Below are 17569 nucleotides of genomic sequence, written 5' to 3'. Positions count from 1 at the left end.
AAGGCTCAGCAGGGTATTTTCTGGTAGCCTTTTCAGCATGTCCTCACCCCACCAGATCATTAAGAGTGAACTCAGCTCCCCAACACCATGCAACAAACGACGCATCTCTGTCCATCCTGCACAAGCCATCGAGCTTCTGGGGCTGCACTTCTCAAAGCATCTTGTCCTGCACATCCCCTGTGAGCAGGGCACCTCACAGTAATTCGCACATTCTGACACTGGAAACTCAACTAACATATACACTGGTCCTTCAAGACGGTACAGCCCATGATTTGAGAAATGTGAGTCCCAGAAGGCTCCTTGTTTCTACCTCTGAAAGTCACCAAAGGCTAGTAAATAAATTATATTCTTCAAAAGCATTGCAAACAACAAAAATTCATTTCTACTGGGTGAATACATTCTCCAACCAGCAGCTGCAGCTAAGGGTTCATATAGGATCGCCAAAACACCAAAACTTTTATTTTTTTTTTAATATAGAGTAACTTTTAACATCTGAACTCACTGCTGTGAGACTGCAATGGATTTTATTTGGCAAGTCAAGCCATCTTAAGCACAGATTATAAAAAATAAACACTAAACATTTTTAGATCTAACTTTCCTCCACAGACTGTGTTTTATGTACTTTCAATGGAAATGTTACATCAGAATAAAATCAGATTTAATTGGCTCTTAAATAACTGAACAGCCACTTTAATTTTATTTCAATAGCAATAATTCATAAATCAAGCAGCTGAAAGTCTAGCACAGAATGACAAGTAAATAGAGGAGAACACACTAAAGGAGAGTATGAACGCCACACGGTGAAAGGTGATTTTTCTTAAACCTCGTGCGTCACCATTTTATGGACATCGCAAAGCTACTGCCACATAAATACTTCGAGCTAAAATCTGTCAGCCCTGGGATGCTACACAGTTTATCAGCAGCAACCGCTCAACAAAGACCAACTGATGAGATGATCCTTGCCCAACTGGAACTGCTAGGAGAATGGCTGGGATTTTAACCACGGATGCAATTTCCCTCATGCACGCTAGATGGAAGTACGTAAAATCTTAATTCTTTCCTGCCTCAACTTAAATTTAAGTGGTTGAAATGTTCTGTTGTACTGTCACATTTTGAGAAGCCTTTTTTTGGTTCTTCACTGGCAACTTCAATCACTGATAATCTGTAAGCAAGAAGATGGCCTGAAATATTAAACTAAGCTGTGTTGGAAGCGAAGAGTAACTACGAGATAATATACATCAGATTATAAATTAGCCCAAATAATATATTTAAAGTACATGCATTCCGTTTCTAGAGTATTTAAATAATAATCACCGATGAGATCCTTCACAGAAATTGAAGTTACATTTTTTAAACATTCAGGCTATTTTAACAAAATGCAATTCTAAAAATACCACCTTGTCAACGAACAGAAACAGGGGATATAAAAGGCTTCATAAATGCTGTTGCAGTTTTGCCTGGAAAAAAACCCAAATTTCTAGAAAATACTGGGAGAGGTATAGGGAGAAAGAGCAACCTGAAGTCTCACAGAACAAGCTAAACACAGATCAGAACAGCAAACCTGAATGGGATTAAATTACACACAAATCTTCTGGAAACGATCTTAAAAGCAACTTGTTCCAAAACAAGCCATTTCTAAATTTAAACACTGAGGAGTTCACAGACAGGAAAACTAAAAATCAGGCAATGGTGTGACCATAAAAAAGGAGCTGGAAGAGCTGTTTTCCTTTGCCCGCTCTGGCCTTTTCACATACTGATTTTCCTTCACACTCATTCACAAATGCTCAGCATAGTTGTGAACAATTTAAAGTCACAAGATGCATGAATTACCAGCTCTGGGAACACATTACCCACTCCAGGCAAGAGCCGAGGGCTTTTCTGTAACTGAAGAAAAAAAAAAAAAATAATCCACAACCCAGAACCAGAATAGACTGATGAACTGGAAGAGAAGGGCAAGCAATTACCTAACTTTCCCTGTCCCCAATGAAGCCAAAGCACACAACATTCCTCTATCTTAGAAGACAAAAAATTAAGAAAAAACGATGAGAGAATAGAAGGATGAATCAAGAGCAATGCTGGATAGAGGAATAATAAAGTAGGCATGAAGAGCTCCCCTTTCCAGATGTTAAAAATGTATGCTTTTTCCATTCCAGATTTAAAAAAAGATTAGCAGAGGAGGAAGTTTACTTTGGAGAGTGGGAGCATCTATGTAATTTTTTTGAAAAAGGCTCATACAATGCTATTCCCAACCAACAGAATTTAAACTATATATATACACGTGGTACGGGCTCAAGACAGTAAGCGTACGACATTTTTCAAAGCGTTCTGCGTGCAGAAACTGCCTACAGAGAGGAACAAAATGAGTGGCAAGGCAACAGCCACAGGAAAGGGCAGGACTGCGATACGCAAGCCCTCTAAAATGCATGCTTGAAGTTTAACAACGTGAAGGCAAGAAGAGGGATAGCAGGATACAGCAAAGGATACACTGGGGTGAGGAAATGAAAAAAAAAACCCAACAAAAAAAATCTACATCACCAAACACTGACATATGCAATATTTTTACCAAGTAAAAACATGCATGATTTTTTTTTTTTTTTTTTCTCTCCTGCTGCCCTGTGCTCTCCCTATAGCAGCAAATAATTTTCCTCTGCTGGGAACCCCACACCCACCACCAAGGAAGAAATCACCTGGGAAGGCTGCACGTGGCTACCATCTTAGCTGCGAAGCACAGCACGGGGAGACTGCCCAAGTACGAGAAGCTACACTACAGAAAACAACTGGATGCTAGATCCACTCTCAATAGCAAAGCACGTCGTCGTTTCACCTATTTCCACTTGCTCTCACGTGGTTCCCAAATTAGAAACAATCAGAATCCTGCTGGAAACAATATACGGCACCTTAATTGGGTTGGCTGCGCTACAGACGTCAGCAACGTATCACTTGGTAGATCGTTTTTTGACTTTTTTTTTTTTTTTTAATTCTAAAAATAGCTTCACTTTCATGGTTCACCTTTTCTGCATCGCATTACTACAGACATCGTAAGAGATTAAAAAAACCTTCTTGCTCACTGCACCCCAAAGATGCTACAGAGCCCGCTCCCACTGGAGGCAGGATCTGTCACCTAATTCAACAGAATTTTACTTAAAGGTTTGTCTCAGATGCGCTGTGTTTACAGAAAACCTGTTTTCTATCACATTTCCCTATAGTATACCGATCACTGCATCTATTTAAAAGCCTGGAGCAGTTCAGTTATCTCTAAATACATCAATAACTCAGACGTTCAACTCAACTGCTCCACGCATTCCAAGCACAACACCGTGCAGCAGACCAGAAGCGCTGCACGGGACGTGAAAACTTGTATGAAAAATCTCTGCTGGTTTTCATTCCAGAGAACCCCCAGTACCACACCCCCACTATTCCGTATCAAAGCCAGACTGCAGTCAAACTACAGTCTTATGAAATTATTCTAGTAATGAAATATCAGCGTTTGCTTCACGAACTCTGGAAACCTGGACTAATCTTCAAACACAGTATAAACAAGTTAAGCAATGGGAATACATAAACTATGCAGAATTCCTGAGCACAACGGGAGAATAATTATAGTAACAACATACCAAATACAAAACGAGCAGGGAAGCATGAAGAGACACCCAGACAGAATGTACCGAATTTAGGGGTGTATGGGGTCTACAAAGCTGGACCAGCCATGGGCCACAGTCGTCGCTGTTTTTTTAAGTGCCCATTTAAATCAAATTACTAAAAACATGGAAACCAGCTGCCTATGAACACATCAGTGTCTGTCAGCTCCAGGTGTAGGCAAGGCTGAGGCCAGACTACGCCTATTTCGGATAGTAAGCTTAGCTTTGGAGGAATACAACCCGTTGGAAAAATATCTTTGGGCAAAGTTAAAACCAACTTTTCTGGATGCTAGTCAGCAGAATGCCTATCCAGGAGCTCTGTTCCTCAGCAGCTGAATCACTATTTGGAAAGCAATTTTTTTTAGAAAGAAAAAAGATGCACAGTGTGACAAACTCATTTTAGCATTCATATTCAAACTAACGATCTGCAATTATAAGAAAAATTGCTCAAAGACCATTATGGCTAAGACTTTAATACAAGTCACAAAATACAATGGGAAAATGGGAATATGGCATACCACACAAGGAATAAAAATTTAAATTATTCACTTAACTTCCCAGTTTGAAAACGTTTAAAGTGCTGAAAATTGAAAGCAGTGGGGTGACACACTCTATTACAGATGCAGAAAACTGTGAAACCTTTACTCATTTTCAGGAGCATTTTAGCCCGCAGCCTTAGAGGAGCCATCAGGCCCCGGTTACAGTCTACAATGCAACGGAGTGACCTGTTACTCAGTTGTTGAGTGTAGTGTTTCAGTGAACTACATGTTCTTAAAGCAATTATTTAAAAGTTCCGGATCATCTGTTAAATAAATCAAGCAAGTCAGGCTGTGACTATGTTCTCAGTGGTGTATTTAATAATTCCATAAATCCCAGAATCCTGAAAGTTACCAAGCTTTAGAGGAACACAGAATGGACATTACTTCATCTCCCATCTTCATAAATCAGTAGCCCCTCTCACTATCACCTCGCTGAAGACGAGCACGCCAGCAATATACGGGATACAAAATGTTTCAGCGATGGAGGCTTTGGGGTGGGGGCAGTCAGGGCAACCACCTTTACCTCCTCCTCTCCCCATCTCCACGTGCCGGCCAGTAACGAGTCGAGGTCAAGGAGAACAAAGATGAATGGACAAACCAAGGTGGAAAAAGTATTGCACTGGAGAGGAAACACCTATAAAAGTTTCCATCCCACGCCCAGGCATTTCAGCGAGTGCAGGTGAGGATACAAGCAAAGGCTCCTGTACGCTGTACAGCAGTCTGTGTTTCTGGGAAATACACACTTCAGTCCTTGACAGAACCCTTACTTCACCTCTTGATCTGGTAACAGTTCCCAGAAGCAAACGTAGATATAAAAGCTTATCTATCAGAGGACAAGTTGAAACAAGTAAGCCTTAAAACGAAGGCAAAATATGCAAGTTACAGAGAACATAAGGGTTTCTTAATTTTACATTTGGAGAAAAAACAATACTATGTGGACATTCTCCAACATATTTTTTAATGTTATTAACAGAAATAGCACCCCAGGCTGTGCTCAAGCAGAAAAAGTGTGAAACTGTTTGCAATGTAAAGTGAAAAGGGATCAAAAATACCATCTTATTAAATGGTATTTACTTGGTGTTAAGTGCATTATTTATTTGGTTAAGAAATTCACAAAATGACAGAGGGGTAACTGCAAGTAAGGTCACTACTTAATGTCAGTATCAAAGCTGATCCTTAACAGAATTTAAGCACCTGCCTTTTCTTTTATCTCAGCACAAAATGAGATTTTTTTCTTTTTTCTTTTTTTACACTTCAAAAGCCATGTAACACAACAAAATATACGCCAAGCATGAAGGAACAGAGAGCATGCCAGCATCTTTCAGCAATCATCTTTCCCTTGTCATCCATTATGTCAGATTTATCTATTTTTGTTTAATTCTTGTTCCAGCCACACGCATCCTTCCTCTCTCTAGACTACCAGGCTGGTTGGGCTTGAACTCAATATGGCTTCTTAAAATAGCTGAAAAATATTGAAAATATTTGAAGTGATGCTTGTAAATTACAGCCTATTCATCAGCCCAACTTCTAGCTCCAGCTCGACCTGTGACTCCCACTGAAAAGGGTCAATCTCTGATTTCTTCACCTCAGAAATTCCACCCAACTGCACAGTGTAAATATAATTTAAAAAATAAATAGCTCTTCTTTTGTGGAAGCGTTTTCCCCTGAAAGCTTAGATCCTGTATTTATTGCAAATCTTCCCCTCTGCTTGTTCTGACGCTTACTTGCTTTTGATCCAAACCTTCCTCTACTAAAAAATTACTGGTCAGTTAATTTGCCACTATTTGCTTTCTGCTGTCACTGCTTTCCCCCCACCCTGGACTGGCTTTACAGGACACCAGACCCACCTGAATGCTCTCCCTGCACCCTTCACTCCACTCCCCAGGCTGCTAGCTGTGAGAGCCTGCTCTCTCCACCTCCAATATCTGTTATGCGCTTCAACAGCATCCTTCTCCACCTCTTTAGGCATTTACTTAAATGAATGAACTCTAACAAGTTCAAATTCTTTAGGTGGAAAAAGACCTGATCAGAAATGCACGTGCCGAAAGGAAAAAGCGACTATCATCACTCTATTCCCTTACTGCCTACGTAGCACCGATCACAGAATTTTCTCAGTCGGCTGCTGAATCAGACGAAGTTTCTACAGCGCACACACACACAAAATCACGAAGCCTGACACGTCCAGTAGGATTTATTCAATCACAAAGTCATCACCGTTGCTCCAGCACAAATGACATCACTCAGGAGCCCAACCTCATCTACTGAGAGCATGCTCTCCTGCAACAAAGAACCGGGTTTGTGTCATAAAGAGGTAAAAGTCTTGTGTCAAAAAGTTTTCCGCATAAACTTACGTTTTCTTGAGATGTTAGGTGTGATTGAAGAAAGAAAAATGAAGGGCTATAGCAAAAAGTGAGTACAATGAATTATTGCTGAACTAACTAACCTGCATCTGCAATTTATCCTAAAACTTGTACCTAGCAATTAGAGGCAATACCAAGAGGAGGATAAAACACATCTCGTAAGCCCTCGCAGGTGCTGCTCTGGGAAGATCACACGCTGCACAACCAAGAGCATTTAAGTACTTTGCTTGCACAAGTGGACTGAAAACAGATAAGTGACGCTCTGCAGTTTTCTTCACGCTTGGGTTAAGACGCTTGAAAAATGGTTGGTGGGAAATAAAAACGACGAATAATTGATTAGCGATACCTCTTGCAAAGAGACACTTTTCTCGGGAAAGAATTACACAAAGGATTTGCACACATCGGAACCGCAATCCCCCCTTTTCTCCGGAAGGCACTTCTCTGTCGCGACACCTGACGTGTTATCGCGATTCCCGCCGTCTGTTTGATACCGAGGGAAGGGCAGTTAAAGCCCCAGACGCCGGCGCTGCAGGAGGGGCCTGGGCGGGCTGCCTGCTCCCCCCACCCCGCACAAGGACGACCCGGGGAGCTCCGGACTGAGGGGAAGAGGCCCCCGGGGGGGGGGGGGAGGGGGCCGGGGCCGCTCCCGGGACGCCGTCGCCGCGTCCCGTCCCTCAGCCGTTTCCCGGGAGCGGCCGGCAGCGCTGTCGCGACAGGGGGGGGAAGGTCGCGACAGTGGGGACACCTCACGCCGCCTCCGAGGGTGGGGGGAGGGGACACCCGGGAAGGACAATGAGGAGGGGGGTGGGGGTGGGCCGCGCCGGTCCCGCCGCCCACGTGAGGCGACGGCCACCGCCCCGCCCGCCCGCACTTACTCTCGGTGCCCCTGCCCGGGCCTCATGGCGCCGCCGCCGCTGTGCCCGTGCCGGCCCCGCCGCTCGCCGCCGCCGCCCGCTCTCGCCGTGGTGGCTGCGCCAGCCGCTCCCGCGCACGCGCGCTGCCCGCCACAGGCCCCGCCGGAGGCCCCGCCCCGCGCATGCGCCGCTGCCCCGGGGAGGGGCCGGGGCGCCGCCACGCCCCCTGGCGGCGGCCGGGAGCAGCGACAGCGCCGAGCACCGGCGGGGCGGGGAGCGGGGGGAGCGCGTCCCGGCCCCACAGCACCGCCCCAGCCCGGCTGCGGCGCACAGGAAGGCTCGACGGACACCTCCCCCCCGCTCCCCGCCTTCCTGAAGTCAGTTAAAGCGCCTCCCCGCTGGAGGGAAGCGGCAGTTTCCAACGCTGCGACTGGCTTGCAAGGGGCTAATTAACCTAATTACCCAACCTCATTAACAAGCTGCAGGTCAGCAAGTCGAGAGACATCGCCCCTTCGCAGTCTGGAGCATTTCCAACACCTCCAGGACCAGCCAGCGCTCTGGGCGCTCGGCTCCATCCTCTCTCCTGCCTGTGAGGCTTTGCAGCAGCACGGCCCGACCTTGACCTCCACATGCCCTGGCCACGCAAGGGACACAGCCTCCTCCTGGCACCCCACCTGATGAAACACCTCCAGCCCCCCAAACCACACGCACCTGGCTTTCTCCCCCTGCAAGGTGTAAACTTTAGAAGCCACAGCTCAGGAAACGGGATCTAAGCTCAGCTGGGAAGAAAGGAGGAAAGACATACAAGTGTCCTGGTTTTAGCTGGAATAAAACGGATGGAAGGTGGCAGCTGCGAGGTCTGGCTGACGGGGAAGAAGAAAGGAGATGAGAACAATCACTTGGTGCGGGGACTTCACTTTATTGCAAGGAAAATACAAAAGTCAGATAGCAGCACTGAAGGGGCCGCAGCGTCCCCTGCTCGGGGGGAAGCACGGCATGTTGCCCCATGGAGGCTTCTCAAGCTGGAATTCAGAGGCTCTCACATTCCTGATGATAGAATCCTTGTAAAAATCCTGGTAAAGCATCTCCTTGCCGTTGCACCAGAGAGGGAAGGCAGGCACAGGATTTACTCAAGAGGTTTGGGGTCCAGGCAGAAGCAGAGCCCCCAGCAGATCTCTTCACTGGAGCCTCCTCGCTTGGCGATGTTCGTTTACAGCAGCACACGGGAATCCACCCGCGTTTCTGGCAGGAAGCCACCCAGTGCTCCAACCGCCTGAGCACAGCCACGTGCAGAGATGAAACTCAACCTCCCAAGCGCCAGGTCCATGTGCAGAGGGGCAGGGGCCCAGGCACACAAGTGTGGGGCCAGGCTCCACCACCCTCCAGGCCAAGGGCTCCGCAGAGCGGCACAGGGTGCCCCAGCCCCCACCCAGCCCTGCTCCTCCAGGCTCCGAGCCCTGACCTTTGCCACCTGCTCCCTGTCCCCGACCCCCCATCAAACCCGAGCTGCAGAACCCGCTGTTGCTCCCACTCTGGGCTTTTCTTTAGCTGCGACAGCCTCTATGTTTGTATCTGTGACCTTGGTGCAAGGAGTACTAACTCTGAAGTAACTTTGATGCAATATACTGTTCAAATTCCTAAGAAAGGGAGTCCGCTGTGGTTTTGAGTGACAAACAAGCCATTCTGAAGAAGGAAGCATCTATGAGATGCTGCTAGCAACATCTTCAATCAAACCACACAACATTCATTCATTAGCTAAACATCCAGAGGGGTGGATAGGCAGGACCCCACTGGGCACCAGAAACAAGACGCGTAGAGGCAGAAAGACACCTATTCCCCGCTCTGTTTCCCTTTATCATTAATACCCGCAAGCCCAGTGAGCCGCTTTCTGACCTCCCTGCTCCTCTCCCCAGCGGTCAGGGAAGCAGCTCCTGTCAACACACTGAGAACAGATCACGGTTCCATTTCTCCCTTCTCCAAGAATGTACTCAGATGAGTCTGGGACCCTCTGGAGAGGGCAACACACACCAGGAACAGTGAACTGCTTCGGAAGCTGGAGGAAAGGATGACAGGGAAAAGAGAAGGAGCAAGCATTTTTACGAACTACCACACAGAAGAGGTCAAAATAAAAGCAACAGCTGGCAGTCATCTAAGAGGATGGTGCACGCATGCCTGTGGGAAGGGCTCCCATACAGGAGTCAGAAACCACTGGCTTTTAGGATCTACAGAGAGCTCCCTCTGTCACACCCAGTCATTAGAGAGTGTTTCTGTCAGCCTGCAAACCCCCCCTCAGGCTGTCTGGGCAATACTGACCCCCTGCAGTCATACACTCACACCCATGAACTTCAACAGGGCAGAGAGCGAAGCCGACACAAGACCACCGCGTGGGCTGGGGTAAGCTTCTTCCTCCTGCATGACCACTGCTGGAGTCATTCAGCCTTCAGGGGAGATGATAAAGGTGTGATGATCATCCTTCACTGCAACCCTTCGCTGCTAAAAGACAGGAGATGCTCCTGAACTTCCAGGCACAAACACTTGACAGGAAGGATGCGGAACGTCACCCAAAAGACGTGGATGACAGCTCTGTAAACACAGGACTAGAATCTCACGTGCAGCTGGTTCTCCAGGGTCTGTCCCCAGCTTCCACAAGACAAGGTGTCGTAGGAGATCTGAAGATTTTATTTCAGTTTGGGCAATTCCCCCAAAGAATAATATATTCTACTTCAGCCACTATAGCAATTCCATCATCCTCTTTTTTTTGTATTGAGCAAAGGTACCAAGATACCCGCAGGGCAAAACAGAACCCATTTCTCCGCATGACCAGAGTTCAAGGGCTGTTAAAACACATGCAAAGAGCTCAACTCTTCACCTTCACCATGAGCTTCAAGCGGACATCACACAAGAAAATGTTCATCAGGTCCTGGCCGGCCTCCTGAGCAATCCTGCTGATAACCATACCTCCTCTTCCAATCAGCATCATCTGCATTAAAACCCAGAGAGAAGATCATCGCACTCAACCTTACATCACTTAACTGCAGGGAGGAATCACCCAAGAAAACAGCAGTGAAGCCACAGAAGCAATTAAAAGGGATATAGCAGTTAGAAAGTCACAAAATCATCTCTGTTGGAAAAGCCCTTGCAGCTCCTCCAGCCCCACCATGACCCTCGCCCTGACCGTTCCCAACTCCCCCAGACCCCTCAGCGCTGGCTCAGCCCGACTCTTCAACCCCTCCAGGGATCCCGGGGACTCCCCCCTGCCCTGGGCAGCCCATTCCAACGCCCAACAGCCCCTTCTGCACAGAAATCCTTCCTCAGAGCCAGCCTGACCCTGCCCTGGGCAGCTTGAGGCCATTCCTTCTTGGTCTGTCACTTGTTCCTTGGCTCAAGAGACTAGTCCCCCCTGTCTGCACCCTCCTGTCGGGGAGTTGCAGAGGGCCAGGAGGTCTCCCCTCAGCCTCCTCTTCTCCAGACTGAACCCCCCCAGTTCCCCCAGCCGCTCCCCAGCAGACCTGTGCTCCAGACCCTGCACCAGCTCCGTTGCCCTTCTCTGGACACACTCAAGTAAACCCCCAAAATCAAGCCACAGGCAACATCAGAAAGGTGTAAGCTGTTACTGAACAGCCTGTGGCTGTCGGGGGCAGCCAGCTCTTCCCAGGAGCCCTGGAGCTGAGCAGATCACAGCAAGGATGCACACAGCTGACTTGGGGAACGCCCTTTCACACTCCCCAGCAGCCCATCTCTCCGCTTTTACTCACCATATGAGACTTCCTTGGGACCAGGAGGTTCTGCATGATGAGAAGCTCCCCACTTGGTCCTTTCTCCCACATCTCTGTCACCTGCAACAGCAAAAACAAACTCAGCAGTTCTGCAAAGAGCCTCGGGAGCAACAACCACCACTCCCTCAAGAGACGCCAGCTCAGCTCCCCGACACAAGCACACAAGGGTGGCCCCCTCCCTTCAAACAGAAAAAACATCTCACAGCACCTGATGTGCAAGTCCCAAGTCACCCCACGGGGCCTGTAAAGGGTCTGGCAGATTTCACAGATTCAAACAAAGGGATTCTCATCACATAACCTGGTATTTCCAATAAAATACCTCAAAGGCAAGTCTGTTTGTGCATGCTTCCCACCTGAATCACGCCGTAGGGCACTTCCAGTGGCAGGTACTCCAGTATCTTCTCCCTGATGATATTATTACAGATCTCCTGAGGTGACTGGCTGGTCAAGACCCCACTGTGAAACTCCCAAGGGCCTGGCTTGGCTCGCATCAAGAGGTACCGCTGTCAGCACAAAGCACACACCCATCAGCTGCCTCATGCCACCAACCTCTGTGCTCACCTTGCACTGAGTCACTACGAGGACGCTGCTGCCAGTCAGGCATCAGTAGTTCAGCATCTTTAGCAGGGAAAGGAGAAAGGGAAGTTTCTAAAACTCAAACCCTGCCAAAGGGTCACACCACCCTAGAGCTGTTTGTATGAGCTACAAAACCCCACACTAGCCCTTGTAGCTGAAAGACAATGCGCTGGGTGGTTTCATTATTATGACCAAGCTGCTGTTTGGAGAGCCCCAAATGAGAGTTCTGTACAGAAAACTCCAGAGATACAGTATAGACGTGCTCCACGTTGACAGACAACACTTCCCCCACATCCCATGTCAACAGCAGCTCTGCTACTTCTTCACAGGAGATGAAATTCAGTATCAAGTACCAGAGTCCCACAGAGTAAGAGCACCCTGGTCTCAAAGCGTAACAGAAGTTCAGACTGCAGTTACCTTAAGCACATCCACCTCCTCCCCATGGAGAGCTGACAGCATGAAGATCTCCTGGAAGCACGGCCAGCCTTTCATATTTTTTAGATCTCTGGGTTCGTAGAGCTCTGGCCCTTGTGCTTCTTCTGTGACAAGACTGGACTCAGAAGCCCTCATATTACTGCTGTTGTCCTTGCTAGAGCCTTTTTGGGCTCCATCTGTTTCCTGCAGACAGTGAGACTTGGGGTCCCTATTCTCAGGTGGAGAAGCCTGAGTGATTTGAAGAGGAGACTTTGCTGAAGAACTTGAATTATCTTTTAATGCATATCTCACTTCCAGTTTCTTTCCATTTACAATTCCCTCCGTTAGCTCAGTTACTAGTTCCAGCAGGATAAACTTCTTTTTTAGCAGATCCACCTGAAGTGAGAGAAAGAGGGGTCAGGAATTTGTTCTAAATGAGGTTGGTAGCTGGGCCCTGGATCTGAAGGAGCCAGAAGAAACCACCCAGGGGAGGCAGCTGCTGCAGGACAAGGCTTCTACAACAGCAGCACCAGACAGTTTTCTGACCAGGGCGTGTCAACAGTCCCAGCACAGTTTGTCCAAACACTGTCAACTTGACAGCAACACTTTCTGTCAGCTCTGCTGAGATTTTAGCTGGCCAACCCCACCGTGGTGCCAGCTCCTCTTCTCAGACTGATTTACCTTGTTCAAAACCAGGATGCTGGGGATCTGGGGAAACTGCGAAAGACACTTCAGCACCTCCCTGCTCAAAGAGTTCCGCGTCCAGTGATCTGACACGTCCACCAAAACCAGAACTGCCAGAAAACAGTGAAGGAAATATGTAGGTTCATCATTTTCCAAAATGTTAATTTTCAGCTTCTCTACAGTCTATGGTCACTTCTCTCCTGATGCTACTTCTTTCTCTTCTGCAGGAGAGCACACCGATGGAACCAAAAAGGAGCATTTTAACTGATACAACAATAGTTTACACCTCTCATCCTAATGACATCACACATGCTAAAACTTAACATCCAAGCCTAATTATTAAACCAAGCCACCTCCCCTCAGAACCAGACAATTCTTAACCTCTTCTCAGCTCGATATTTACATTTTCTCCACCACCCTTCCCTCCAAGGGCTGCCTTTGCTGTCCAGTAAACATTCAGATACCACAGTTACAGGGCTGTAAACTTCTGCAGCACATAAAGGGTTTGGCTTGATCCAAGAGGAGTTGAGTACCCACCTAAATCTGCATGTTTCACGCTGTCCCATGGGTCTGTCAGCATGGCTTCATCTAATTTATGTCTGAAAGACAAATGCAAATGAGTAAGCCAGTCACACTTGATCACAAACATCTTCCTTCCCCCTCAAATCTGAGGAAAAACAGTGTTTCCCACCATCCTAACATACAGCTGCCTTAGAGGCTGTAGCATCCCTCATTACAGGCACATACACAGAGACAAACATACCATGGCTCAAGGGATGCCACGGGCTCTGTGTGCTACTGAAACTGCAACGGTAAAAAACTCATATGCCAAAATAAATCTAAAAACATACATTCTTGTCAATCCTACTTTATAAACTATGCACAGTGGAAATCACTCTGGTTTTATCAAACTTTGACAGACAGGACCCCTCCCAGCTCTCCCCCCAGCAGCGGTAATACCTTTTGGCTTTAAATTGATTAGTGAGTCCAGGTGTGTCCAAAATGATCTAGAAAAAGGAAAGGCAAATCTTGTAAGTTTGCCTGCAGTTAGTGGCTAAGCTAAAACTTCTATTTGTGCAATCAGAAGTGACCCTATGGATACAAATGGGAAACCCCACCACGTTCCGGCTAATGCTCCTCACTGCCCCAGGCAGGAGCAAGCCTGAAAGCTCACCAGCTGCGTGTCCTCATCTGTGACAACACCCTGGGCTTTGTATCTGGTTGTGTGCACTTTCTTAGAAACCGGGAAAACCTGTGAGAAATTAAATATGTTACACAGTCAGAATACATCAAAACGCAATTTAACAGCTTGAACTTGTTGCTCCACTCCAGTTTTACCTTTCTGCCCAAGAGCCGATTAGAGAGTGTGGACTTCCCAGCGTTGGGTGCTCCGATGATGGCAATTCTTAAAACCTTGGGGTTCTGGGGCTGGTCGGGCTGATTCCGTAACAGGCGGTCTTGTTCTTCTACCAGAGGAAAGAAGGAGTTTGAACGCCGCTAAAACCCCACAGTGGATCAGGATGATCCACCTCAGTGCTAGGACCAGGCAGCAGCTGGTACCACTCACTTTTGCTGGTGGCAACAGGTGGCGGGTGCCGGCCCAGCGCGTCACTCGGCTTCTCGGCAGGGATGCCCAGGATGCTGCCCAGCGCAGAGCTGCTCCCGCTCCCGCGGGCAGGGAGCACGGCAGCCCGCGGGGCGCAGCCCTCCGGGAGACGGGCGGGGAGACGAGCAGCACCAAACACTGCGGGTACCGAAAACCAGCGGGTACCGAAAACGTCCCAAAATCGTGTCGCCCCCTTCCTCCCCACGCTGCGGCGCGGGGAAGCGCTCCCCCCTCACCCAACGCCTCTAGGCCAGCCCCGGGGCAGCGGCCTCCCGCCCCCCGCTCTGCACCGGCCCCGCCGTCACGTTCGCCTCAGAAAGGCGCCCGCCGCCTCCCGGCCCCGGCCGCGCCCACCCCACCTGGGTCCAGGAGAAGCGGCCCCGTCGCGGCGGCCCTCGCGGCCCAGCGCACCGCCCGCACGGCCGCCGCCATGCTGCCCCGCCGCGGGGCAGGGCGGGAGCGCCCCGGCGCCCGCCCCCATTGGCACAACGCGAGAGAGCATAGAGAGGAGGCGGGCGGAGCCAGCGCGCCGCTCCCCGCTGCAGGGGGCTCTGGGGAGGAAGCGGGCGGTGGGCGGGGCTGGGCGGGGCCGCGGCCCAGGGAGCGCCCCCTGCCGGACACTGACACACGGCCCAGGGCCCCCCGTGACCCCAGTGCTCCCAGTGCTCCCAGTGCCCCCAGTGGTCCCAGTTCTCCCAGTGTTCCCAGTGCCCCCAGTGCTTCCAGTGCCGCCACCTTACAACCCAGTGCTCCCAGTGCCCCCAGTGCCCGCAGTGTCCCCACTTCCCACAGTTCTCCCAGTGCTCCCAGTGCCCCCAGTGCTCCCAGTTCTCCCAGCGCTCCCAGTGTTCTCAGTGCTTCCAGTGTCCCCAGTGTCCCCAGTTCTCCCAGTGCTCCCAGTGCCCCCAGGGTCCCCAGTGTCCCCAGCTCTCCCAGTGCTCCCGGTGCCCCCAGTGCTCCCAGTGCTCTCAGTGCTTCCAGTGCCCCAAGTTCTTCCAGTTCCCCCAGTGCTCCCAGTGCTCCCAGTGCCCCCACCACACAGCCCAGATCTCCCAGCACTCCCAGTTCCCCCACCACACAGCTCAGTGAGCCCCAGTGCCCCCCCAACACACCCCAGTGTGTCCCAGTGCTCCCTACAACACTCTCCCGCCCATCCCAGTGCACCCCAGGACACTCAGTGCCCCCCGCAACACGCCCCGTGAACCTGACCACTCCTCTGTGCTCCCCAGTGCGCCCCAGTGCTCCCAGTTCCCTTCCTCAATGCAACCTTGTTCATCCCAGTGCTCCCCCTGCAACACACCCCAACGCTCCCCAAGTCTCTCCAGTCCCCCCAACACACCTTAGTGCCTCCCAGTTCCCCCCAGTGCCCCCTGCGATACACCCCAAGGCACTCCAGCGCCCTCTGCACCCCAAAGCCTTCCCCACACCCCCCGCACCACACCCCAAGGCACCCCTGTTCCCCTTTACACCCCACCCTGCACCGCTAACGCACACCCTGAGCCCTCCAGCACTCCCAGTACACCCAATACAGCCTTGATGCTGGGCCCGAAGCCCCCCCAGGGGACACGGGGGGGAAGGAGAGTGGGAGCCATGATGCCAGAACCCTCTTTATTGCCCCGGGCCCGATCCCCGGGCTCCATCGCTGTGGTGGTGCCGTCGGTGCCGTCATGCCGTGCCGTCGGTGCCGTGCCGTGCCGTGCCGCGTGCCCGACCGTCGGTAGAACCCTTACCATTACTAAATTCAGTAATGGTAACGGTTTCCCCGCCGGCCGCGGGTCCCTTGGTTGTGCCTGGAGCTGCCCAAACCTCCAAATTCCCCAAGTCCCCCCAGCCTCCCCATCCCATAGCCCCCCCCAGCCCCACATGTCCCAGCCCCGCGTGTGTCCCGCGCCCCACGCCGCGGTCCCACGTCGCAGGCCGGCGCCGGGCCCGTCGGCGGGTGCCTCCCGGGGGAGTACATCATCTATACTGTAGTGTCTCATAGTGAACTTACAGTATACGATGATATCCTGCCCGGGGCGGCGGGCAGCGTGCCGGGGGGGCAAGTGGAGAGCAGCACCTGCACGGGGGAGAGCACCGTTAGGGACCACAGCGCCGGGGCCACCGCCTCTGCACCCCAACGTCCCCCCTACTCCCTCCCTGTCCTCCCCGACTCCCACCACCCTGGAGCCAGACAGGGGGCCCCAAGAGCCCCTTGACCCCAACGTCCCCCCTAAATCCTCCCTGCCCCCCCAATCCCACCACCCCAGAACAGGACAGAGGCTCCCAATAGCCCCCTGACCCCAACGTCCCCCCTACCTCATCTTTGTCCCCCCAATATCCCACCACCCCAGAGCAGGAGAGCAGCTCCCCAGGAGGTGGCACCTACCTATGGGGGTGGCACTGCGGTTTTGTGGGGTGCTGGGTCTGCACCCGCCTTATAAAACCTGCTCTGCCTCATCTGCATATCTCACATCTGCACTGCACAGCTGGACGGGGCCCCTTAACCCCTTCATGTCCGGGGGGGCCACAGCCCCAAGCAGCTTCCCCCAGCCTGGCATAGCCCACAGGGGGTTGGGAATGGGGGGTTTGTGGGGGGCCCCCCAAACCCACTTGAGATGTCCCCCCACATGCTTCCCATCCTCCTGCCTTTACCCCTGTGGTCACCAGAATGGTCCCTCCCCACAGGTGGGGGGACCCCAAACTGGAAGCCATCCATTGCAAACTGGTTCCCAGTTGCTGGACGGGGGCTCTGAATGTGGCAGGGCAGCAGCCCCATGGGGATGGGGCTTGGGGTTGTGGGTGGGAGGAACATGTGGGTGCAGGGGGTCACCCCACACAGGGGGAACATGTGGATGCAGGGTGCCTGTGTCCCCCTGGGGTGGGTGACTCCAGAGCGCTGTGTCCCCTGGTCATATATGCTCCCCTGAGGGACATGTCCCTTAGCAGTGTGTGTCCCCGCAAAAACAGATGTGTCCCCCAGCCTGCAGGGACATGTCCTGTGGGAGCACACGTCCCCTGCCTGTCTGTGACCCCCCCCAGGGGGATGTGTCCCCTAGAGGGATGGATCCCCCAGCTGTGTGTCCCCAAAGGACATACCCCCCTGGCCATGTGTGTACCCAAGAGGTCTGCGTCACCTCACC

General features: G+C 51.1%; 2 protein-coding genes across 4 annotated transcripts in view; both read right to left on the bottom strand.

The window, feature by feature from the left end:
• FAM222B (family with sequence similarity 222 member B) overlaps positions 1–7528 on the bottom strand; it is a 36160-nt gene extending 28632 nt beyond the window's left edge. For both annotated transcript variants that reach the window (XM_074922844.1, XM_074922849.1), the window contains exon 1: positions 7413–7528. The gene's annotated coding sequence lies outside the window, so the exon portion shown is untranslated. The remainder of the gene's footprint in view (positions 1–7412) is intronic.
• A 762-nt stretch (positions 7529–8290) lies between these two features.
• Positions 8291–14908, bottom strand: ERAL1 (Era like 12S mitochondrial rRNA chaperone 1). Of its 2 annotated transcripts, XR_012634863.1 has the most exons (12): positions 14807–14908; positions 14409–14585; positions 14180–14307; positions 14016–14093; positions 13802–13848; positions 13379–13440; positions 12839–12951; positions 12161–12553; positions 11521–11670; positions 11147–11227; positions 10001–10371; positions 8291–9881 (listed from the first exon to the last, which is right to left on the bottom strand). XR_012634863.1 is itself a non-coding variant. In XM_074923031.1 (11 exons), the coding sequence occupies exons 1-11, from the start codon at positions 14877–14879 to the stop codon at positions 10249–10251; spliced, it is 1425 nt and encodes a 474-aa protein (XP_074779132.1). In that variant the 5' UTR covers positions 14880–14908; the 3' UTR covers positions 8291–10248. The 2 variants fall into 2 exon arrangements, 1 of the variants encoding a protein (XP_074779132.1); XM_074923031.1 differs by having other exon boundaries at positions 8291–10371.
• Between the last annotated feature and the right edge of the window lie 2661 nt (positions 14909–17569).

This window comes from Athene noctua, chromosome 19, assembly GCF_965140245.1.
Source record: "Athene noctua chromosome 19, bAthNoc1.hap1.1, whole genome shotgun sequence".
NCBI lineage: Eukaryota > Metazoa > Chordata > Aves > Strigiformes > Strigidae > Athene > Athene noctua.
This window is presented reverse-complemented; position numbering and strand designations above follow the sequence as displayed.